Here is a 23,723-nt window from a genome sequence, read left to right as displayed (position 1 = left end):
GTGTGTGTGTGTGTGTGTATAATTGAAATTTTATTACATGTATAGGTTTGTGTACTATGAGGTGAATAAGTGGGTCTTCTGGGGTATGGGAGACTAAAGCGCATGCCAGGGGAACAACCTGTAGAATCTATAACACTAAACCAAATGTCATTTAGTATATAAGTTGCTTTTTAAGTTACTATCGAAAGTCATTGAAGGGAGGGGCACCTGGCTGGCTCAGTCGGTTTAGAGATGACTTAAAAAATAAAATCTAAAAAAAAAAAAAAAATCATTGAAGGGAAAGGAGGCTAGTTGTCAAGAAAGCTAAATATACATTTTCACACTCAACATCTACCTGTTGGGGCAGCTGGGGGCAAGGGCGGAGTCCCAGGGTCACTGGTGGAGGTCAATTGTTCATTATGGCATACTCAGAAGGAAAGACCTGGTAATGACAAGTGATGTTCTCCAAAGTGGCAGGCTCTTCAGTCTTGCATTGCTTTTTGCTTGAAGACAATTTTGTGTAAGTGAGGCCAACGAGATAACTTCCTGCTGAGACATCTACAGTGATCCTTTATTCATTCTACCATTATTTTATATGTCCAGATGATACCCAAATTTCCACCGCTGGCCCAGACCTCTCTCCTGAATGTCACACCAGTACAACCAAACTGATGAATCCACTTCTAGCATTTTCTTTTTTTTTTTTTTAATGTTTTTTAGCGTTTATTTATTTTTGAGACAGAGAGAGACAGAGCATGAATGGGGGAGGGGCAGAGAGAGAGGGAGACACAGTCCGAAGCAGGCTCCAGGCTCTGAGCCATCAGCCCAGAGCCCGACACGGGGCTCGAACTCACGGACCGCGAGATCGTGACCTGAGTTGAAGTCGGTCGCTTAACCGACTGAGCCACCCAGGCACCCCTAGCATTTTCTTCCAAGCAGTCAGGGAAGAAGGCCAGAAACAGCTTCAGCCTGCATCATATTTATGGCTCCCAGAAAAAAAAAAGCATCAATATGTCAAATCACAGGATAACATTTCATTGACTCTGCTTGAGTGATATGCTCAACGAGAATTAATCAGATGGCCAAGGCCTGGCCAGCCTGGAGCACAAGTCTCCCCCTGCTGCAGATGCAGCCCATGCCCCACGCATTTACTCTTGGCCACCCCAAAGTTTACCTGCAGACAGTTCATTCCTGTATAGTCTCGTGGGTCTGAGCCCCTAGAGTGAGCTCAGGGAGCAGGGCAGGCTAAAAATGCCAGAGTTAACCCAAGAGCAAGCCATATCAGGTGAGGGGCAGGAGTTGAAGGGTAAATACCTCTGCTTCATTTCCTTTCAGTGGGATAATTCTGAGGTGTATTCTGTCTGGTCTTCCAGAAGGGCTCCAGTGGGACTGAGCCCCAGTTACCCTCAGTGGTAACTCACTCACTGATGCACCCTCTATTTGTTTCCGCCCCCGCCCCCCCCCCTTCCCTCACTTCGCTTCTCCCTCACTGTGTTCTCTGGGGGGTTTGCCAAATAAACAACTTCTACTCAAACCTTGTCTCGGGATGTGATTTCTGAGGAACCAAAACTAAGATGACCCCTGTAAGGCCATCTGTCTGGAAGCCCCATCGAGACCATTTGACGAGGAAAAGATTTTGGACCCCAAACTACATTTGTTTGTGACCATATCCTTTGCTCATACCCCACTTTCAACCTTTGCTTTTGACGTATAACAGTTCAGTGTTGGCTTCTGTGGGGAGTTGGGCAATAGGTTAATAACATCCCAGACTTCTCCGAACTGAAACCAAGGTTTCCCTGAAACCAAGGAAGAATCTGGGAAATGTATGCTCAGAACTCCGAAGAAGAAATGGTAGGATGTTTTCTCAAGGGCTGATGGAAGACAGAAAGAACACTATTAGGAACTACTTGGCTTTTAGGCAACCGCACCACGTAGAAACCTCTTGACCCCGGGCAAGAATCAGAGTAAGGTGAGTATAATCCTAGGCAAAGAGTAACCGCCATCTCTGCTCAGTGTGGGCAACTCAGCACTAACAGAACAAACATGTTAGAAAGGACGGGCGGTAAAGAACAAACATGGGGCTCTCCCAACCGAGGTCGGGAGTCAGACTGCGGATTTGGGCTCAGGTCATGTTCTCATGGTTCGGTTCATGGCGGGCTCCATGTTGACAGCACAGAGCCTGCTTGGGATTCTCTCTCTCCCTCTCCCTCTGCTTCTCTCCCTCTCAAAATAAATAAATGGACTTAAAATAAAAAAAGAACAAACACGAGACTCAGCATGAACCTCTGAGCATGTCCAAAAGTCCATAAGCTCACATGTCAGTATGAAGCCACATGAAACCCCGGACACACTTGTGCACTTTCTCTCCTCTTCCCCAGTGGTTAAGGTGCAGGAAGAGAGGTACCAAGAGAGGGCACAGGAGAACCATGGCTAGCGAACCTCCTGCTGGTTCGGTCCCTCCATTAAAGGGAGACCCAAGTGGGGAATTCGTTGAGTAGAATCACACTGCGGTTGAGTTCAAGAAATGGGTACAAAATGGTGCTTTAAGCTAAAAGCGGAGATCTCCAAGGGTCCCGAGACGTGACTTCGCGCCACGCGGCTGTCTACAACGTTTCTAAAGAATTTGGATTTAGCCCAAGAGTGAAGGCTACCGTGCCACTGGCCCAGCCACTGGCAGCATCTCCAGCGAGCGGCAGCTGAAAAGGCCGACAGTGTGGGAAGGGCCTCACAGAAGTTCCTACTTGAACTTAGCATCCAGGCTTCCCATCAGCTTGGCCAGCAGCTGCGACCCATCTGCACCTCAGTTTCCTCTGAGAGACGAGGGTGCATTCAGCCTTCGGACATGTTGTATTTGGCACAGGGTTTTTGGGTTTCTAACTAATTGCCAATATTTCAGCATAAAAATCCAGAATGTGGGGGCCAGCGTCGGCAGGCCAGGATGCTCAGGGAGGCCTGGAGGAGAACTCCCCGCTGCTCTTAGTGCTGAGATAGGGAGGTAAGAAAAGTCAAGCTGATATCAAGCTATCAAGCCACTAGTGCTGCTAAAAAAGAGGGAGTGGGGGGGGGGGGAGGGAGAGAGAAAAGAAAACCTGGGGAATCTGGTCCACTTAGCAACCACTGAGCATAAGTAGTGGCTGCTATTTTAGGTGGGTCTGGCCCTCTCCAGCTCACCCTAGTCCTGATGGTGGGATCAGTTTGCCTCACTGAAGACTCCTGCCTGCCCCTGTAACCTTTGCGGATATGATCCTCGAACTAGATCGGTCTTTGGCCCCAAAAGTCAATAGCAACGACAACAACAACAGCTACCGCTGAGCAAAGGTTCCAGTGTGCCAGGCACTGTGGCCGGCAATTTACATACATTAGCTTGTTGCAGACTTACAATGCCTTGTAAGGTAGGCTTATTAAACTTACTTATTTTTTTTTAATGCTTATTTTTGAGAGAGAGAGAGAGAGAGAGAGCACAAGCAGGAGAGGAGCAAAGGTAGAGGAAGACACAGATCTGAGGCAGGCTCCAGGCTCTGAGCTGTTAGCACAGAGCCCGATGCGGGGCTCGAACTTACAAACTGTGAGATCATGACCTGAGCCGAAACTTACTTTTTAAATAAGGAAACTGAGGGGGCGCCTGGGTGGCTCAGTTGTTTAAGCATCTGAGACTTTGGCTCAGGTCATGATCTCACGGTTTGTGGGTTCAAGCCCCATGCCAGGCTCTGTGCTGACAGCTCAGAGCCTGGAGCCTGCTTCGGATTCTGTGTCTCCCTCTCTCTCTGCCCCTCCTCTGCTCATGCTCTGTCTCTCTGTCTCTGTCTCAAATGAATAAGCATTGGGGCTCCTGGGTGGCTCAGTCCAACTCTTGGTTTCAGCTCAGGTCATGATTTCGCGGTTCGTGAGATCGAGTTGTGCGCTTGAGAGCACAGAGCCTGCCTGAGATTCTCTGCCCCTCCTCTGCTCTGTCTCTAAAAATAAATACACTTTAAAAAAAAGTTTAAATGAATGAACATTAAAAGAATAAATAAGGAAACTGGGGTTCAGACCGGTAGGTAAGTTTGCCCACTGCCACGCTGACCGGTAGGCAACAGAGTCAAGACTTGAACCTGGGGCTGCCCGGGCATGATTCTACCATCACACTGTCCTGACACTATCACTCTTATCTTTTTTTTTTTTTTCAACGTTTTTTATTTATTTTTGGGACAGAGAGAGACAGAGCTTGAACGGGGGAGGGGCAGAGAGAGAGGGAGACACAGAATCGGAAACACGCTCCAGGCTCCGAGCCATCAGCCCAGAGCCTGACGCAGGGCTCGAACTCCCGGACCGCGAGATCGTGACCTGGCTGAAGTCGGACTCTTAACCGACTGCGCCACCCAGGCGCCCCTATCACTCTTATCTTTATCCGCTACCTTCAGGGCAGCTAGAGCCAGAACTGCAGCTGGTGGTTTATAAGTTTAAATGCCCCGTATTCAAGAGCCAAGCAGTAGAGATGCAGGTGAGTATATGTCCAGTCAGCAGAAAATCGGGAGGCGGGGAGGTGATGGGGCACATCCTCGGTTAAAGCATTTGGGCACCTGAGGCCAAAGCGCCTCGGGATTAGTATTAATAGAAGACCAGAGCTATGAGCTTGGGGGAGGGGGGAGACGGGATCAGTCTCCTGAGATGCCAGGACCTTCGAGAGGCCTTGGGGAGAACCTCCAGCTGCTCCTAGTGCTGAGACAGGTAGGTAGAAGGTGAGAGAGTGATGGCTGATACCTGAGCTGCTGGTATTGACAGGAAGTCTCCTGGCTATGGGGGGTTGGGGTGGGGGGTTCTGGCGAATGGAAAGCGGGTGGCCGTCTGAGCTGGGGGACAATGTGAGCCTCTGGGCCATGAGGCCTAGGGGTCCCACCCATGCCTTCCTCCCTTCTTGCCCCTCCCCGCTCCTGGTCTGAGGGGTCTGTGGTAACCAACCAGCTTCCTGTGCAGGACGTAGCCCAGCTAGCTCACAGGAAAAAATTGGATCGGAGCCTTTCTTAGGTGCAGCATTTTACCTAAAGCCTCGCGGACGCGCCGCCCCACAGTGCAAGGACGGGAGAAGGACAAGGAGGAAAGGACTCGTTCAGAGGCCCTTCACCTCGGCGCCGGGGCTCAGCCTCCACTTGCCTGGCCCGGTGGGTAGCAGGGAGGATGAGGCTAGGTCTGGGGGAGCGAGGGCGCCGCGCGGTTCCGTGTCCCAGTCAGGTGAATGGCCCGGAGCCTAGAACTGGGCGCCCTGCCTGGGATCCCGCAGCCAAGGCCTGGAGCGCCCCCTGCGGAGGCCGAGAACACCGCAGGCAGGTGGCAGCACCCGGCGAGGAGGCCGGAGGAGGGAGCTCCAGCCCCGCCCGGGAGCCGGGTGCGCCCCCATCCCACCTGCACGAGGGCACCCCGCCCGGGGGAGGGGGGCGGGAGTCCGAGGCGGGTCGGGTTCCCAGCCAGCTCTCTCCTCACAGGAGGCGGCCCATTATCCGGCGTCGTTAAAGAGCAATTAGATGGAAATTAAGCCGAGAACAAGTATTGATTATCTCATTAAGGCCGGGGGAGCCCGCTCTGTCGGTGAGAGTTTACCGCCGCTCACCCCATTATCTGCAAGGTGAAAGCCTGCGGTCATCAAAACCCAGTGAAGTATTGATCTTACCCCTATCCCCAAACCCAGTCCCGCGCCCTCCCCCTAGAGTGTATGGGGTCTGGAGAGGTGACACGGGGTGTGTGGGGAGGGGGGATGATGGGGGGAGGAAAATCTCAGGCCCCCACTCTCTGTGTCTTAGCACTTCCTCTGTATTCCTTTCATTTTCTGCTTCCAAATCATTATTTTTCCCCGTGCTACTTTGGTGGGGGGGAGGGGGGGAAAGGAGACCAGAGATAATTCACATCCCTCCAGGGCGGTAGAGGGGGATCCCCTAGTTTTACCTCCAGGGAAGATAAACTAAAGTTGAAACTTAACTGAAAGTATTTGCCCCTGTTCACACAGGGTATCGGGTGTCTCTGGGCCTCGAACCCCATACCCTGCAGGGAGGGGGATGGGCTTAGTTCTGGATCACCACCATCTCCCAAAGAAGAGATACCTAGGATCACCCCCAAGGCCCCCCAAGGCTTAGAGACCTTAGAGTTAAGAAGGGGCTTCCCCAGGGTCCCCGATGATGAGACCTTGGGAGAAAAATCACAGCGTGTTAGAGAGAAAAGTTGTTTTCATCCTAGTTTTGCTTCTAGCTAGCTGTGTAACCTCAGGCAAGTCACGTTGCCTCTTCAGGCCACAGAGTCTGCAAAGAATGGGGTTGGAAGCGCTCTAGAGCTCCTGCGCCCTCAGACACAACAATCTGTCAAATTGCAGAGTCCGGCTGGCAGGCCTGGGGGTGCAGCTGTGTGCCCAGCCCCTGCCTGACCCTGGGGGAGCTTATGGCCTCAAGGGGAAGAAGACATTGAATGGATAATCATGGAAATAATTAATAAGTCACAATTATGATAGGAACTAGAAGGAAGAGTGCAGGTGCTAAGCGAACGGAGGGGGCTTGCGCAGGAAGCAGATGTTTCAGTAAAGACACAGGGAACGCCTGTTGCCCACTAACTCGTTCAACACACGGTTACTGAAGGTGCTCCAGAGCCCAAGGTGAGCCAAACCACGGTACGTCTCCCTGGAGCCCATAGTCCAGTGGGGGGAGACAGACAGCAATGATCTAACCACACAAATGAAAGCAAAAGCACACATACCATACGGTACACCTACTGAAAAATACGACGAGTCATGAGCGAGAATAAGAGGAGGGATTCACTTGGAGAAGAGAGGGTCCGGGAAGCCTCTCTGAGAGCGCGATGGTCAGTCCATCATTGAAGACCAGAAGCCCTTCAGTGGAGTCTTTGGGAAAACGGGGTGGGGGAGGGAGTCTCCTGGAGAGGGCGCACCTTCCTCCCCAACGCGCCTTGCCTTGGAGCGCGCCCAGGACGGAGACCCAGCAGAGACTAGGGTTCCGGCCTCTGACACTCCGGACCCCACCGTGGGGCTCACCTGAGAGTTTCAGGCGAGCCTAGGGGGCGGAGGGCGGGCCGGCGGCGGCAGGTGGTACGCCGGGCGCACACCAAGTTGGCCCGAGCGGAGTGCGCCGCGCCGCCGCGGTATCTGGGCTCATCTCCCTGCCCCGGAGCCGGGCAACGATTAATCTTGGTTGACGGTTTCTAATGTCCTAATTGGGAGGTGGGGAGAGCGGCCCAGTCCGCCCTAAAGGTAGAAGCGGCTAATGGGCCTCTTCATCACCGCCAGGAGCGGGTCCCCGGTGGAGCGCGAGGGGCGCTGCAGCAGGTGAGGCGCGGAGCTGGCGGCGGCCCTTAATGAAGCTGCCCGGCCTGCGCGGACCGAGAGGAGAGCTCCGGGGAGGGAGGCGGTTCCAGGGGTGGAGGGCGGTTAGCTCAGCCCAGCGCGGGGGCTCACCTGGGTGCCCTTTCCCTGAGGAGGCCTCCCGGGGGCGCAGGGCTGGGTGGGTGGGGGTGCTGGGTTAGACCTGAGTAGAGAATGGATCTTTTCGGAGGTGACAGGAGTGGGACGGGATATGGCCCTGCATAGGAGGGGTCGCCCTGCAGTAAGGAAGGGCCTGGCACTAGGTGGGCGCTCCCAGATGTTGCTGACCTACAAGGCCTGTGCCCGACGTGTGCCGGGCAGAGATGTGAGAAGCAAGTGTGGATTCTCAGGCTTTCGGGGACCCTAACGACTCCAGAGCGCCTTGTCTTTCACAGCTGCGCCCCTTGCCCTCTGCGACTCAGTTTCCCTTCTGGAGCGGGGTTTGTGAGCTTCCAGCCCCTCCAGCTCTCAAGCCCGCCCCACCCCCACCCCCTCCAGCATATACTAGCGGGACCTGTAGCTAACCTAGTCCTACCGATGCAGTCTCCCTCACCCATCCCCATGTGGCCCAAACTGCGGGGGCTGGGGGGTGCGGGTCACGCTTGGGCCCCACTCCCACCCCCCGCCAGCCCCGGACGCGGTACGCGCCGCTCTTGCCCTCCCCTGGGAACCGCTGCTTTCTGGAACCGCGTCTTCTCCGCGGGCGTCGCTGTCTCTCGCTCGCTCGCTGGAAGCCTCTCTCCCGCCCCCTTCCCCCTCCAGCCGCCCCAGAAATATATTGTATTCTCACCTAATCCTGTTCAATTACAGCATAATAAAACACATAATAAAAACCTAATTCATTTTTCTCCCGCGCCCCCCATCTCCCGGCATCTTCTTGCTCGGGATTAAAAATTTGTCTTCATGCTTGTGGCTCCGCAGTCCCGGCGCCTCGGCATCTTTAATGTATGAGCCGGGGAGCCAGGGACCCGCCGGCTCCGCCGTCTCCGCTCGGGAAAGGCGTCCGCTAGTCACCTGAGGATGCGGGCGGGGACGGAGGGAGGAGCGCATCCCTGAGTGGGGCCCCATTGGCAGCCACCCCTCCTTTCCACGGGACGATTTGGGGCTCAAAGGTCCTCAGATTCCCAGTGGTGAGGCGACAGCTTGTCCGTCAGAGCCAACGGACCCCGTGTGGCCTCCAGGGGACGCAATGTGGGGCAGGTCTCGGGGAGGGAGTGTCCTAAGGAGGCTTGGCTCCCCACCCCCTAATGCAGAGCAGAGCCGGGCAAGCAGCGGCCCCAGTTTCCTCGGCCTTCATTCTCTCCTCTGCTTCGGCTCTCAGCTGGCCCCGCCAACCAGGCTCTGGCTTCTAAGTTACCGCCACCATTCCCAGTCCCTCGGGACTCTCCACCACCCTCTGATCACATTGTGTGAACAACCTGGATCGCTGAAACAAGGTTAGAACTTCCCACAAAGAATTATCAAGAATTCGATACGAGAAAATTTCCTACAAAGGCGTAGGAGATTGTAGAGGGCAGGTCTGAGACCCGGTACAACCTAGTGGTATTCCCTCATGCCTTCATTTCTTCCTTCATGCATTTAGGGCAAGGGTTCTCAAACTTTCTATGGGTTCCTATAGGACCTTTAGTTTCCCAATTTTCTTCACAGCACCCTAGGCCAAAAGAAATATCTAACAGTTCTGTGTAAGTACTTAGGTCCAAGCCATTCAGTACATATTTCTGTCCTAACTCCTTTGTACCTGTTTGAAAAACAAATCCACATACATTGCGGGAGGGGGGAGAATATTTTTATATAATTCGTAACCTTGGTTACTTACTAACAGGATGTGTGCACCTGTTGAGATCTGCAAAACTTGTCCACACTTGGAACCAGTTTGGCTGCTGTCACCCTCATTGCCTGTGCCCCATTGATTTTTGAGTACTTCTTGCTTTTTGGCACATCAAAAACCCAGTTTTGCCCAAAGGCATTGAAAGTAATGCAGCACAATCTAATTTTGAAACCACGAACTTGAGTTAGCAGTTTGTGCAGTGTCCAGCCTATGTGGAGTATGCTGGGCTTCTCTGGAAAACTGAAAATATCTTGCCACAGTCCTAACTAATTCACTGTAGTGCTCTGGGGTGCCTAAGCACACGGTTGGGAAACCACAGATTTAGGGAGTCTGTCTGTTTCCTTTACACAGCAAGCCTCTAGTGGTCTTGGAAAGTTTGGGACAAGTGAATGGAAGTCATCTGATTCGGCCAAAGAAAAAGAACTTGAATCTTACCCACAACTCAGAGATCAGATAGCAGCAGGGTAGTCTGACAGCCTGGGGCTTTAGGTGTCAGAAGCCAGCTTGCAGAAATGGGGCGCTGGAAGAAAATCACTAGCAGTGAAAGCAAATCCAGCAGGAAGAATCTGACCCAGCAGAGGGCTTGAGTATCATAAAAAGGCATGCTTCCAGGTATATTGTAGGGTGATGCTTAATCTTACATCACTACTACCCAGCACCTCCCCCACCCCACTGTGCCTTGGTGCCCTGGAAAAGAGAGGGGGCTGAGCCCCTCCTCTCACTGGCCACCACGTGTAGGGACACAGCTAGAGCAAGCTTCACCTGGCCTGAGGGACCTTTCAAGCCCCAAGGTTCTGATATGCCTCCCGGGCAGTATATGCTCCCCCATCCACCGTCCAGGCTGAAAGTCACTAAAGATGCGAACCATTGTTTCTTTTGTGAATCTGTGACATATTTTAGGTTTGCCGAGGAGTAATAAAATAGATTGAGAGACACTGCTGGTGATCTTACCTAGGACCAACCTATGAGTGAGCTTTAGGGCTCTTTTGCATTCCACATTCATTTATTCAGCAAACATGTATTGAGTACTTACTGTGAGTCAGGCGGTACTAGGGGTGGTGTGGGCATAAAAAAGTGAATATACGAGCTGTTGCTTAATGGGTACAGAGTTTCAGATGCGCAAGATGAAAAAGTTAGGAAGACCTGTCTCACAACAATGTGCATATACTTAACACAACCAATTACACACCGAAAAACGGTTAAGATGGTAAATTTTGTGTTATGTGTGTTTTATCACAATTTGTTCTAAAAAAGTGAAGATAATGGGGCCCCTGGGTGGCTCAGTCGGTTGAGCGTCCGACTTCGGCTCCGGTCATGATCTCACGGTTCGTGAGTTCGAGCCCCGCATCAGGCTCTGTGCTGACAGCTCGGAGCCTGGAGCCTGCTTCGGATTCTGTGTCTCCCTCTCTCTCTGCTCCTCCCCTGCTCACACCCTGTCTCTCTCTCAAAAATAAAATAAAGATAAAAAAGGGAAGATAAGGCGCCTTCCCTCAGGGGAAGGTTCATGTAAATTGGAGAGAATCTGTATGGGGGCAATAGTACATGGTGTAGCAAGTACCAGTCGTGGTGATTCCAGCTCACCGTTATTGCCCCCCTTTGAGAACAGCCCCAATCATAGAGATAGACATGAAGTAATGATGTCCAATGTCCTTGTAACTTGACCCGGGCCTCTGGCCACCTCCTAGGAGGGGACAGCTGATCTAAGCTGTACCAATTTCTGAAACTTGAATGGGCAGATCAGAAACCGGAGCTGACTGAAGCTGCTTTATGGCAGGGTCCATAAACTCCAGTTGCTGAGGCCCAGGGGGCTGCCCGGCTTCCTGCTCTTTCCACGGCCAGGCTGGTTAGCTCTCTCTCTCTGGTTCTGAGAGCTACTCCAGAGTCCTTCCAGTACCTCCCTCTATTTATGGAAACTAGCCACAATCATTCTCTGTTGCCTTCCACAAAATGGCTTGAATTAAAACTCAAACCAGAAGTGCTTCTTCTGGGAAATAAAACCTGTCAACAGACTGAAGACTTGCTGGTGCTCGGGGATAGGAGGTCTTCGGTCAGAAACTAATATAGGTAGTTGATTGGTTAATTTATAGACTTACGTAGCAATCTTCTGTTCCATAAGCGAACGCGTTGTCCCGAAAGAACTGCTTGTTGCTTGTTAAGAGGGATGGGTTACTTTTGGGCGCCTCGGTGGCTCAGCCCGTTAAGCGTCCGACTTCGGCTCCGGTCATGATCTCGCAGTGTGTGAGTCTGAGCCCTGCGTCGGGCTCTGTGCTGACAGCTCAGAGGCTGGAGCCTGCTTGGGATTCCGCGTCTCCCTCTCTCTCTGCCCCTCCCCCGCTGTCTCTGTCTCACAAATAGATGAACACTAAAAAAATATATTGGAAAAAAAAAAAAGGGGGGACGGGTTTACTTCCCTGTTGGAATGTATGGGGTTGGGGAGGGAGGGGCTGTGTTTGTAGCCCAAGCTATGCAGGGTTCCTCCCCTGCTCTAAGGGTTGTTATTCCGTTTTCAGAACCTTGCTGGTTTCAGATTGGAAGGAGGAAAGAAAAAGCTGGAGGAGGCTGGGGCCCAAAACTGGGGCCTTCTGGCAGCCTGAGTTGGGAGGACTGCCCATGAGGAAAAAGGTGTGTATATTTAGAAAGAAAGGAGGGAGCTGCCCAGGAAGTTCCCTTGGAGGGTATGATGCAACTGGGCCAAGATTCCTCCACAATTCCTAGCAAAAGAATGCCTCCGCAGCAGCATCAAAACCGAGATCGCTGTAACCGGCAGGGAGATTGACGTAGAGGGGAGGGGGAGAGACATCTTAATGACTGCTGGGCACAGGCTGTGTCCCTGCAGATGGGGAAGGGCTCCGTTCACCCAACAGGCCATTTCTACCCAGCACCGAGCATAGAGCCACTCTTAGCAGTTCAGTAAACGTTTCCTGAACTGTGGGATGCAAGCGCAAGGGGCAGGGCCAATAGTCGGGTAGGCCGCGGAAAAATCCGGGCTTGGGACCCAGGAGAGGCATCGCGCGATTCCTCGAAAACTTCGCGGATTTCCGGGCAGGAAGTCAAAGGGCGGGCGCTGGGGCGCTCGTGAACTTCGAAACTGGAAAGGAGGGAGGCGATCTGGCGGCTGTAACGGTCCGGGACCGAGGACACCCGGAAAGCGGACCTGATAGTAGGTTCCTAGCTCAGGTAGGGATGAACAATTGCATTTCCGGCCAGCGGCGATAAAGCCGTTGCCTGGGAAACAGAAAGGAGGTGGAGCCCAGCCTAACTTTGATTGACAAGGCCAGAGGAGGGGCGGGACTCTGCGCTGACTGGCTTCGCCTCCCCAGGGGGCGTGACTTACCGATGACTGACAACCCCCCCCCCAGGGCGGGGCTGGCTTGAGACTGACAAGCCTGACTGAGAGGAAAGGGGCTTGGCTGTGACTCGCAGGGCGCCGCAAGGGGGTTGGCGGGAGAGCGAGGGGGAGGGGGGACTAGCCTAGTCTGATTGGCCTGCGCCCACAGAGCGGAGCTGAAGCTGGCCCTAACCACTGTCCCTGAGATGCCAGCCTCAGTGACCCTAGAAAAGGGCAGGCTAAATCTACTCCTGAAATCATTGTTGCACTATATGCTAACTCACTTGGATGTAAATTTAAAAAATTAATTAAATTTAAAAAGAAAGAAAGAAAGAAAGCGTGGGGTATGCCCATTTGGCTCCCTCCCTATGGCCAGCCTAACCCAGACCTGAGCCATTTTTCTCCTTAGAACGTCGGTTGGGAGAGAGGGACCGTTGTGGCCTTTCTTAATAATGGGCAAGATGGGAGTTCTGGAGCAGATGAAACCAGGCCAGGGGAAAAAGGCTGGAGAGGAAGACCTAAGACGCAGATGTAGGCTCCCAAAGAAGGTTCCCAGAGTCTGGCTGCGCATGAGGAGGAAGAAGGGAGGCCCAAGAATGGGGGAGATTATTTTCCAGCGAGAAAAGTGCTACCTCTGTCCAAATGCTGACTTCCCAGGAAAATTCCAAGTACGTGGAAGCAGTTTGGAAAAGGCACCTGGCTAGGATTTGCCCCTAGAGAGGCTGTGAAGTTAGCCTACAGCCAACTTTTGCTCTGAGAAGCTGGTGTGGAATTAGGAAGGAACGATGGCAGGAAAACATTCCTTCCTAACTGGCCTCACTGGTGCCTTGGCCAGTCCTCTCCCTGATAGGGTTAGTGTTATCTACAGAACACAGTAAGTTATAAAATGTTCTTAATGGTTTTGTTTAACAGAGGTTCCTGCACCTCCCTCCCCAAATAGGTTTATTTTACATGGATTTTCCAGTAAGAGTACAAGGCCTCTTTTCAACGAGGTTACCAAAGACCAAAGCAGTACCTGCAGAAAGAGGTTTCAAGAGTTGACCCAGAGCCCCCTGGGCTTGGTAGGAGGCACCGGTCAAGACTGGCAGAACAGGATGGAATTGAAACTGGTTTTTGAAATGTTACGCCATATTTAAAAACATTTTTTTTAAAGTAAACTCTAGGCCCAACATGGGCTCAAACTCACAACCCCAAGACCAAGAGTCACATGCTGTACTGACTGAGCCAGCCAGGCACCCCATCTAAGTGTTGCCCTGTATTTAAAAAAAAAAAGTTTTTTTTAATGTTTGTTTATTTTTGGAAGAGAGACAGAGCATGAGTGGAAGTGGGGAAGAGAGAGAGGAAGACACAGAATCTGAAGCCGGCTCCATGCTCTCAGCTGTCAGCACGGAGCCCGACCCAGAGCTTGGTCTCACGAACCGGGAGATCATGAGCTGAAGCCGGACGCTTAACCAATGTGAGCCACCCAGGTGCCCCATGTTGCCCCATCTTTAATCAAGAAGAGAAATCTTTGCTTATGCTCCTTCAGCTGTAAAACTCTCAAGCTTGGAAACTCCTCGGGCTTTAGTAAAAGGTCTGAGTACACTTGTGGGCCTATCAGTTTTGTGGGCCTATAAACAAACTGGGCCCAGGGAGGAGAGGCCCTGGAGCGTCAGAGAGACGAGAAGAATGATCTCAAGTTTGGCTGGTGGCTGGCAGGTGAGGAAGAAGCTCAGCCCAGTGGCTTCAGAGTCACGCGACTCGACTTGAATCCTGGTTCTACCACTTCCTAGTTGTGGAACCACGGGCAACTTTTTAAATGTCTTCAAGCCTGTGTTTTTGCTAAGAATGGACATAACATGTCTGGTCCCCCAGTGGGTTGTGAAGATCAAAAGGTGGACTTAAAGCACTTGGCCCAGCACCACACGTACGGCTCAATGAGCAGTAGCTGGTATCACCCCCACTGCCCATACAAGGAAACTTCCATTTCCCAAGAGGAGTGAGAGAGTCCAGGCCAAGGTACCAGGTTCACTTCAGGTTGTTGTGGGACGATGCAGTCCCAAAGATTGTCTCCCACCACCTAGTGTGAGAGCTTGGAGCTGAAAAAGGGGAGATGAGGGGTATGTCCTGCAGGGAGTAGGCAATGGATTTTATCATAGATTCATACATGTTTACTCTTTTGAATCTTCCAAAGCCAAGACTTGGGGTAAGAGAGGCAACTAACTATAAACTGTTTAATAGTAGCTCTCACCATCTGTTCAGAGGCATGAACTTTTGGCCTCATTTCTCCCGGGGGGGGGGGGGGGAAGGGTTACACAAGGAGGGAGTGGAGGGTCCTGATGGGGGGGGGAGGGGTGCTAACTAGCAAATGGTCCCTGCCAGGCTTGTTCCTGTGCTGTGCTGGTGGGGGCATGGAGGGGTATGGAGGGTGTGCTGGTGCCCTAACTTCTCTCTGATGGAGCTGGACAGTCCCTAGCCTTCCTCTCTCCAGAGGCTTCCCTGGGAACCAGAGGCCCACCAACCCATGCCAAATGCCTGAAGGGAACCAAGAAGCCCAGAGCCTGAGCTGGTAGGTAGGTGGGATCAGCCTTCCTAGCCAAGAACGAAATGAAGCCAGGACTCTATCTGCAAAGGGAATAGAAGGCATCTGCATCCCCTTAGCACTCTGGGTGCTCATGGAGGATTGATTTTCTAATCTCAGAGTGCCCTCTGCTGGGGGCTGAGGTTCCATACAGAAGGGAGGGAAGAGCTAGAACCTAGATTTTGTGGGGGAGGGAAGGCCGAAGGCAGGAGACTGGTTCTTCCTGAGCACTCAGGACACAGAATCAAGTGAAGATCAAGAAGTAGATCGGTTTTTAGTTTATTGAGTAACAATGGCATCATAGTTTTAGTCACTGGTAGCAGATAGTTGGGGGAGCACAAAAATGCTCTTAGAGGATCCCACTGGGGCCTTCGTCCGCACCACCCACTGCTTCAGCTAGAGCTCATGGGAGTTGGAGTCAAGGTCAAGCTCTGTATCCTGTGAGTGTAACACCATACCTTCCATTCCCAAGCCTACCTGCCCTTTGGACCAGCTATGGATGCCTGGGCCCTTCTTCCTCTTGGGAGATGGCGGTGGGAGTGGAGGTAGGAGCAGGGCCAAGCCTCAAAAAAGAGGAGCTAAGGTCAGGGTTCTGCTGAATGTCTAACAGGAGTCAAGAGAACACAGATTTCCTGTCTTAAGATTGTACACCCAGGGCCTAGTTGCCCTTGAGGGTGTGCTAGTTGTCTCCACTCAGATACCTGTGGTATCTGAGGTTAAGCACCATTCCCACAGCTGTGTCCCTCTGCAAGAGGGGGCGCTGGGAGCTCTTAAGGGGGGAATGCTTGCTCTGCCTCCATGGCTTTTTGGTTTGGGTTGGGACTATCGGTGTAGATTTGAGTTTATGATGTCAGAGCAGACCAAGAACTCCTAAGAATGTACCTAAAGATGTCCACACTGCAGTGTGGGGGCGATGGGAGGATGGCGAGAGTGGTACAGGATGCCACCCCTTTGTTCTGACAGAGGAGAGGAGAGGAAATGAGCTCTTTCAGGATGTGGGGGGTGCACAAACTCCCCGTCTCCCTTACCCTGATATGTCTTTCTCTGCCAGCCCGGTTCCTGGGAGCCAGGAAGCAGAAGTCAGAAGGAGTCGGGCCCGTTTGGCCTGCTAGTATCCCTCAGTCTCTGTTCAGAGATCCTGGCTACTCCTGTGTCGAGAAGGGGCCCTCGAGGTGCTGTCAGAAATGACTTGGCCAGTGGAACTGTTTAGGCAGGGAAGTCCTGTAGCCTGGCTGGCTGACAGGTGGCAAGAGGCCGAGAGGAGAAGCCAGATTATCAGGACATCCTAGGACAGCACGTCCATTCCTAGCTTCTAGGACAGCATGTACACACACACGTACACACGTATCATGTGTGTACATACATAAACATAGGAGCACAGGAGAAAGGGATTATGTGGCCCTGCTCTTTGAAACCAGAGAGGAGAGAAAAAGGCTTAACGGGGGCACCTCTCAGCCTATGGATTGCTGGTCTCAATGGCTGCTTCCCCACCAAGCCCCCGCCCAGTACCAGGAAGAGGGGCAAGTGGCAGGGATCGCAAGGCTCCACCAAAGCAGCAGCCCAAGGAGGTGAGGGAGGGGTCCAGGGGCTGACCCTCCCTCAAAGCCCCTTGTTGTAGTAAACCACTTCGATGCTGGGGTTTTGCTCACGGACCCGAGCTCTCAGCTCTGGCTCCAGCCTGCTCACATGTAAGGAGCTGCAACAGAACAGCACAGGCAGGCTGAGGATCCCCTCAACCCAACCTGCATCAGCCTAAGGGCTCACCACCTCTCCTCCTCCCAGGCTGGACAGTCTCCTTCAACTGCCAGAAGGCCCAGCTCACCATCAAGTCCCCACCCCCAGCATAAGTCTAGTGCCTGCCAAGCCTCCTCCTGGAACACACTAAAGGACCCTAAGGTCAGGGGGTTCCAGAGATGCGGAGACCTATTCAGAGCCCCCAACCAAGCCCGGGGGCAGCACTTACCTTCTCTGGGGGAAGAGGGCACAGCACAAGGGGGTGGCAAATACCAGGCTGGGGGGAGAAGAGTGTTGGGAAGGTTTCTGAAGTTTTGACCTATGGTTGTTGCCTCCCTGCATCCCACCCCATCCCTGGAGACAGCCCCTAGGGGTAGAGATTGATTAAGGCCAACGCTGACATCAGGTTCTGGCTAAGGAAAGAGCCTCCAGGGCCATGACCCAGAGCTCCACAGCCAGTGAGTGCCTGAATCAGAAATTAAACGTGCATGAAACTCCTGGATGATACCAAAAGGTATATTTCCATGCTTTCCTCTTGTACACAAAGACTAGAATGTCTTCAACTAGACTGTTGACCTTCAAGGGTGGCGATCACCTGCTAACACACACAACATGCCCTACAAGTGTCTAAGAGCCCTACCAGCCGAATGGATGAATGAATGATGTACATAAACATCTTAAAATCAGCAAATACCCACCCACATCCACCAGGGAAAGGGCACTCCCACACACCCTAGCTAAGTCCCCACACACTTACCAGAAGCCCACCAGTCCCACCTGCAGGGGCGCTCCCAGCCAGGGGCGACGCTGTAGGGAGACAGAGGCAACGGGATGGCTTGTGTCCCCTCCTCCCCTAGCCCCCACCGCATTTCCCCTACCACAGCTCTATCCCATCAACCCTGCCTTTGAGTCTTTTCTTTCTCCCAAGACCGTAACAGGCTTGGAATTTCCAAATCACCAGCCTCCGGTCCAGCCACGCCTACTTGCGACACCTTCCCTAGTGTCCCTTCACCCACTCTCCCCTCACAGGATTGGTTCCGCACTTCCTCCAGGAGCTGCTTTCTTTAGGAAGCCTCCTCTAACACTCCGCTCCCGTCCCAGTAGCATGCATGAATCTGTCCCTTTCCTGTTCTGCACGCCCTTCTCCATTCACTCCAGCCACAGGGACCAGCGTTCGGTTCCTCCAGTGGGCACAGCTGGTGCTCAAGATAAATTGGTGAATAAATGATTCAATAAATGAGCTTGTAATCCTGTGCCTTCTCTGTTCTGTTCGTGTGTGTGTGTGAGCCTGTGTGTCTCATTGTTGTCGGTAGGTGACAGCATGACTATAGTGGCCAGTGTGATGGTGGTGGTCCATCCCCGTGTGTGTCAAGAGGCCTCTGGAGTGATATCAGCTCTCTTCAGGACAGAAACCATTTCCTTCACCCCAGCCCACTTCCTTCCTGCTGAATGAATGAATGAAGGTGGACGGGGCAGCCCAGGGGTGGGGCCAACAGGGAGCAAGTCTCAGACTCCTGGGCCAAGCTGGAAAGAGGGTTGGGGACTGGTCACTTCTGCTCCCAGCCGTCACCTCTTCCAGGGTGGGAAAGGTGGGTGTGGCCTACCTTTAGGAAGTCTTTCTTCTCCAGAGTGTCCATGATCACCGGGGGGATGGCTGCAGGGAGAGCAGGGCAGAAGAGGAGGTAAGAGTTAGTGGAATGAAAGTCAGAATCGTGAGGAGGGGTGGATCCCCTTCACAACTCTTCCCACTCCCCCGGGAGTGGTCAAAACCCCTGGAGAATGCACCCATTCTCTTAGAGCCTCCCGTGCCCCACCCAGGCACCCCTGCCTCACCCATGGCAGGAATGGCCATGCAGATTCTCGATATCACCACCTGGAAGATTCCCTGCTTGGCAGCGGCCACTGAGTGGCCAAGTCTCTGACCTTCCTCATCAGTCACTGGGATGCCCACCTGCAGTTCCCTGAAAAGGGAAGGGGGTGGGGGTCAGATCACAGGCCCACATCCTACCTGCACTGCCCTCACGGGCAGCTATTCCCTGGGGTCCCGTCAGATATCACAGATTCAGATATCATTCTAGGATCCCAGAGTCAGACTGAGACTGTGCCCAGAAGCTTCTGTTTGGAGAGGGAGAGGACGGTCCCCACCATGGGCCAGTCGGCATGGCGGGATGATGCGCCTACCTGCACGCTGGGCCTTCATGCCAGGAGCTGGAGCCACTCACCTCTGCCTCATCAGGGGGATGTTGATACAGTTGGCAGCTGCCACAGCTGCAAAGGGGACAAATCTGCCCACCAGGGGGGGCAGGTGCTGGGGGGAGGAAATATATCGTTTAGTGGTCCTAAGGGCCATGGAGTGGCGAGGAACTCTGGGGAGGGATGTGGGGAGCCTGTAGGTTGGTGTGGACGAGCGATGGGGAAGAGGGAGACAGATAAAGGGTAAGTGAGGGGGCAGTACAATGGGGGGGGAGCATTTACCTTGGTGAGGGATTTGAGTCCCAGGGCTGTGGCCACGGCCCCAGTGGTGGCACTCACATAAGCTGTTCCCAGCTGCCTGTGGGTGGAAGAGGCAGGACACAAGGTTGGAGGTGAACAGTCCAGCGTGTGGTTCTTTCCTTTAGGGACACGTCAAAATCCTCAATACGTGAGGCGTGACGGGCAGAGAAATTCCTCCCCTGCTACAGCACAGACTTGCCTGGAAGCTCCAATCCCTCGGACAAGGCCTCCCTTAGCACAGGCAAGAGGACCCCAAGCCCTCGGGCCAGGAGAGTGGGGAGAGGGGCGGGCTGAGGGGAGGGAGTTGAGTCACTGGCTGCAGGAGCACTCAGGAACAGGAGCAGACAAGAGGGAGCAATGGTAGGCCTGGGGAGGCCAGGGCAGGGAGAGAGTGGGGGGGGGAGTCCCGGTGAGGGGATGAGCTCTCACCTCGCAGTGATGGGAGCGTCGCCGCTGCGATTGGAGTAATTAACAACAGCATTGAAGGACTGATTCACCCACTGCCAGAACACCACGGTCGGGGTCTTCCTGAGGGAACAGAGACACTTACTGCTGCTCCTGCTACAGTGTCCCTTATCCTCAAACCCTAATAAAGAAACCCTAAAGGTTATTCCCAAACCCTCAGGAGGGACCCAGCTGATGACCTTAGAACTTGCTTCGGTGACCTCTGCACGACCCTCCCCACTGACACGACCACACACACTTGTCTCTGGGGTGGGAGGAGCCCTGGGGCTGAGTTCTGAGGAATGTGAGGGATTCTAACACAAGCTCTCACTCACCCACTATTTTCTGCCCAAACTGGCCTCACCTAGTCATCAGGCTACACTCTAGCCCGGACAGAGCGCTCAGGGAGGGGACACACGGGGCAGGACCTGCCTGTAGAAGGTGAGCATGCAGCCAGTGATGGTCATGTTCATGGGCACCTGGGCTGACATACGGCCAATCAGGACCACCTTCTCCCCCGTGTCCGGATGGAAAGCAGAATCGTACACATACTTGGCCCTCCACAGCTGGTCCTCAGTGAGCCCTGGCGTCACCACGCCGGCCCTGCAGAGAATGTCAGGGAACAGACAGGCAATTCTAGGGGCAGATCTGCCCCCACCAGCCCTGACCACTTAGTTCAGGGAAAGTCTGGCCAGAGGACCAGGAACTTTGGCCCTGAGTCTCAGAATAAAGGAGCTCCTTGTCTCTGGGGGAGTCAAATCTTCCAGAAGGGCACAGGGGCTCCTACTTCCATTTTCCTTCTAGCCACATAAAGAAGGGTGTCCTTCTGTTTCTGCCTAAATGCCTGGTCATGGGTAATGGTAGTTTCCAGTGGGTCAAAAATGGCTGGGGGCATCTCAAGGGTATTTCCTCTAGGTGACAAGGGGGTGCTCTCCTATCTCCTTGGGACTCAACCTTGAGCCCCATCTGTCTTTGAAGAGGGTGGGCCTAGCAGTGGGACAGGACCCTGGGGAGGGTTGTGAAACATACAGCAGCCCCCCACCCACAAATATCAATGCCACCTCCTCAACCCAAACACCCTGAAATTCTCTGGGTTGAAGCGCTGTGCCATAGTTGCCTGTGATTCCAACATACAGAGCTAGGGAGTAAGGGGGTCAAGGAGTGGGACAAGGTCACTCTCAAACTTGAGGAGATAGATGCAAAAGGTACCATATTAATGGCAGGGAATGAGTACCCCAGGGTCTCATTCGGACGGGGCAGCGGGCTACCTGTAGTTCTGCACGATGTTCCGGGAAGCTTCCAGCTGTGCTCCAGACAGCAGCAGATTTCGGGGGTCAGTAACGGTGAAGAAGTGCCGGGCTCTGCCCAGGAAAGTGCTTTGGTCCCAGCGAGGTTCCTGGATATTGATATCTAAGGGCAACTCCCCCATTTTCTGCAGAGCAAAGATCAGGATCGGAGGACTCCAAGGAGGGAGTCCAAGAGCTCTACCTGCGGGAGCCTCTGGTGGCTCTGCCCTGGTCCCTGGGCCTATCACCAACCCCTTCTAGAGCTCAAGGTGACTCCAGATAGGTAAGCAAGGGTTGGGGGGAGGAGTTGTTTTCCAGGCAAGGCCCTGGCTCAGAGACCTGCAGCCATTGGAGGAGGGGGCAGGGGAAAACAGAACCAGAAAAAACAGATCTCTTTTGCACTCTGGCCTTGTGCAGCTTTTCATCAGTGAGGATTTACACGTGTATGGTTGATGCAACAGCAGCAACTAGTCCTATGCAGCTACTCTTGTGCTCTGTGTGCACAAAAGTGTGTATTATATGCGTGATACAGGCATGCTCAGGTCAGCATCAGGGCCCAGCTGCCTTAAGACCTAGATACAAACCCCCACGGCTGTCTGGGAAGATGGCATAAGCCGTCCCACACCCCAGCCCCTGATTGGAGGAGAACAAGGGCTCACTGGCTACTTCAGGGCTTATCTATTCCAGATCTCAAATAGGGGACTCTGATGCCAGCCAAGCATGCGTGCTCGCAGTCATGCACAAGTCCCCCTCTCCAGGGGCATTTTTCTCAACCCACACCGAATGGCCCAAGGCCCTCCTTGTTCCCCAGCTGGGCAGGGCTGGCACAGACACCCATCCATCTCTCCCCAAGCCACCTACGTCTAGAAAGGAGGAGTCAGTAAGTGCCCTCTCCACCCAGTACCAAGAGGAAAGCCTGAAGCAGCCGGCTGGCTGTGTTAGGCAAAATCCTACAATATGACTAATCCTCTCCAACCGCACTTCCTCCCGCACTGGAGGAGACACCCTCCCCTCTCTCACAAACTCACACTCACATACCCACATACAAAGATACGTACATGCCCTACACAGATATACAAACGGCGGACACGCACTGCATACACTAGCCCACAAAGACCGTTACTTGCACACTCACACATACGCGCGCGCACACACACCCCATATCCATCAACTGCAGACACGGGAATGTGTGACCACATAAGGCCCCACCCTGACATTATTCCCACCAGCCAACCTCCCCTCGTGCCCCAAGCACCTCCCTAGAACCGAAGATACTGAATCCGGGTAGGACAGAGAGCACACCCAAGGCAGGCTTCCCTCCCTCTTAGCCCTCAACCTCCTACTCCCCTGAACCCCGCGAACCCCGCCCCGGACAGCCAGCACTCACGCTTTGCTGAGCTCCTGGGCTTCTGGCCTCTGCAGCTCCCGGACCCGCCTTTCTCTCGGCGCGTCGCCCCTGCCTCCGCCCCCCCAACCCATCACGCGTAACGTCACGCGTGACGCTGACAGGCAGGAGGGGCGGGGGCAACCCCCGCGCGTCCGCCGGGCGTGCCCAGGGATTGGCAGAGCCTGGGGGCGGTGGGTGCCATTTGGGGCGACGCCCCCAGCCCGGGCTGCAGGGAGCTGGCTCTACGCCGCCTCCCAAAGCCAATCAGGGCTCGGGGAATAGGTTCTGGCCCGTCCCCAGGCCTAGAGAGGAGGGGAGGAGCCGTGGGCGCTGCCCCCTTTGCTTGCAGTCCCCTGACTGGCCTCGGGAGGCACCCGGCTTCGGCAGCAACGCGTCTAGGTGCCCAGGGCGAAGGCTCCCTGGGCGCAGGACGAAGGCTGGCGGCGTGGAGGGGCCATCCTCTGATGGTGCGCCCGGAGGGACTCGGGTTACCGCCTGGGTTGTTTACTAGATGGCCGCCTTGGCAGTGGCCTTTGCCTACTTGGCCCCCTGGGCTCCTACCCCAGTTCTCACAAGCTCTTCTCACAGCACTTGGGCATTCGCAGTCCTCCACAATCTCGTTCCGCTCGTGCCTGTGCCCCTTCTATGTCCCCACCCTTTTCCTCCTCCAGCCCCCTCCTTACCTAGCTCCACTAGGTCCCAGTTTCCTTACGTCCCCGATCCCTATCCCGGCACCACAGACCTAGCCCCAGTCCCTGCCCTGGGAGGTGTAGGGGAAGAAGGCTCAAGGTAGCTCTGTCTGCATCAAGCAAGTGGCTCAGAAAGATTCTTCCTCCCCCTAGTGTCCTGGAACCAGTGATCGACTCTGTCCCCTTTCCAGAACTGAGGGGCCAGAGAGACACTTTGTGACATAGAAGGAAGACGCATGAGAAAGAAGTCAACACTCAGACACACACCCACACCCACCCACACACAAATATACTTCACAACTCACCCAGTCACCTTACAGGGCACGCCTGCCGCACGCCCAGGCGCCAGCCCACGCTCCTGCCCACCGCATGCTCACGCCCCCACTGCCCAGGTGACATTCCTTCACTGAGGCCTCACAGGTGACGCGAAAGGGTGACAATTGCGAGCCCTAGCATCTAGCTTGGCCTGGAGAAGACGCGGTTCTGGGCTCTCCTGCGCTGAGCCGGTAGCGGGAGGGGGCGAGGCGTGACCCAAACCCTAAATTCGTGGGGGCGTGGTGGGGCATCAGAACTCGAACTGCAGGGGTCTCAGCCCAGGTGACGAACGCCTGACCGGAGCGCCCGAAACAGGGGGCGGAGAGAGTGACTGGCGGCCCTCG

At 54.0% G+C, this 23,723-nt stretch overlaps 1 protein-coding gene across 2 annotated transcripts; it reads right to left on the bottom strand.

The window, feature by feature from the left end:
- Positions 1-15,294: 15,294 nt before the first annotated feature.
- SFXN3 (sideroflexin 3) lies at positions 15,295-23,569 on the bottom strand. 2 transcript variants are annotated; one of them, XM_019813739.3, is made up of 11 exons: positions 23,370-23,569; positions 20,971-21,134; positions 20,135-20,305; positions 19,688-19,786; positions 19,241-19,316; positions 18,988-19,073; positions 18,599-18,726; positions 18,370-18,419; positions 17,523-17,572; positions 16,995-17,042; positions 15,295-16,727 (listed from the first exon to the last, which is right to left on the bottom strand). In XM_019813739.3, the coding sequence occupies exons 2-11, from the start codon at positions 21,129-21,131 to the stop codon at positions 16,631-16,633; spliced, it is 966 nt and encodes a 321-aa protein (XP_019669298.1). In that variant the 5' UTR covers positions 21,132-21,134; positions 23,370-23,569; the 3' UTR covers positions 15,295-16,630. The 2 variants fall into 2 exon arrangements, with proteins under 2 accessions (XP_019669298.1, XP_006938166.1); XM_006938104.5 differs by lacking the exon at positions 23,370-23,569 and adding an exon at positions 22,376-23,006.
- Positions 23,570-23,723: the final 154 nt, after the last annotated feature.

The sequence above is a fragment of the Felis catus genome, chromosome D2 (genome assembly GCF_018350175.1).
Source record: "Felis catus isolate Fca126 chromosome D2, F.catus_Fca126_mat1.0, whole genome shotgun sequence".
In the NCBI taxonomy this organism is placed as follows: domain Eukaryota; kingdom Metazoa; phylum Chordata; class Mammalia; order Carnivora; family Felidae; genus Felis; species Felis catus.
Note: the sequence above shows the minus strand (reverse complement) of the source record. Positions and strands in the feature narration are given on the sequence as shown.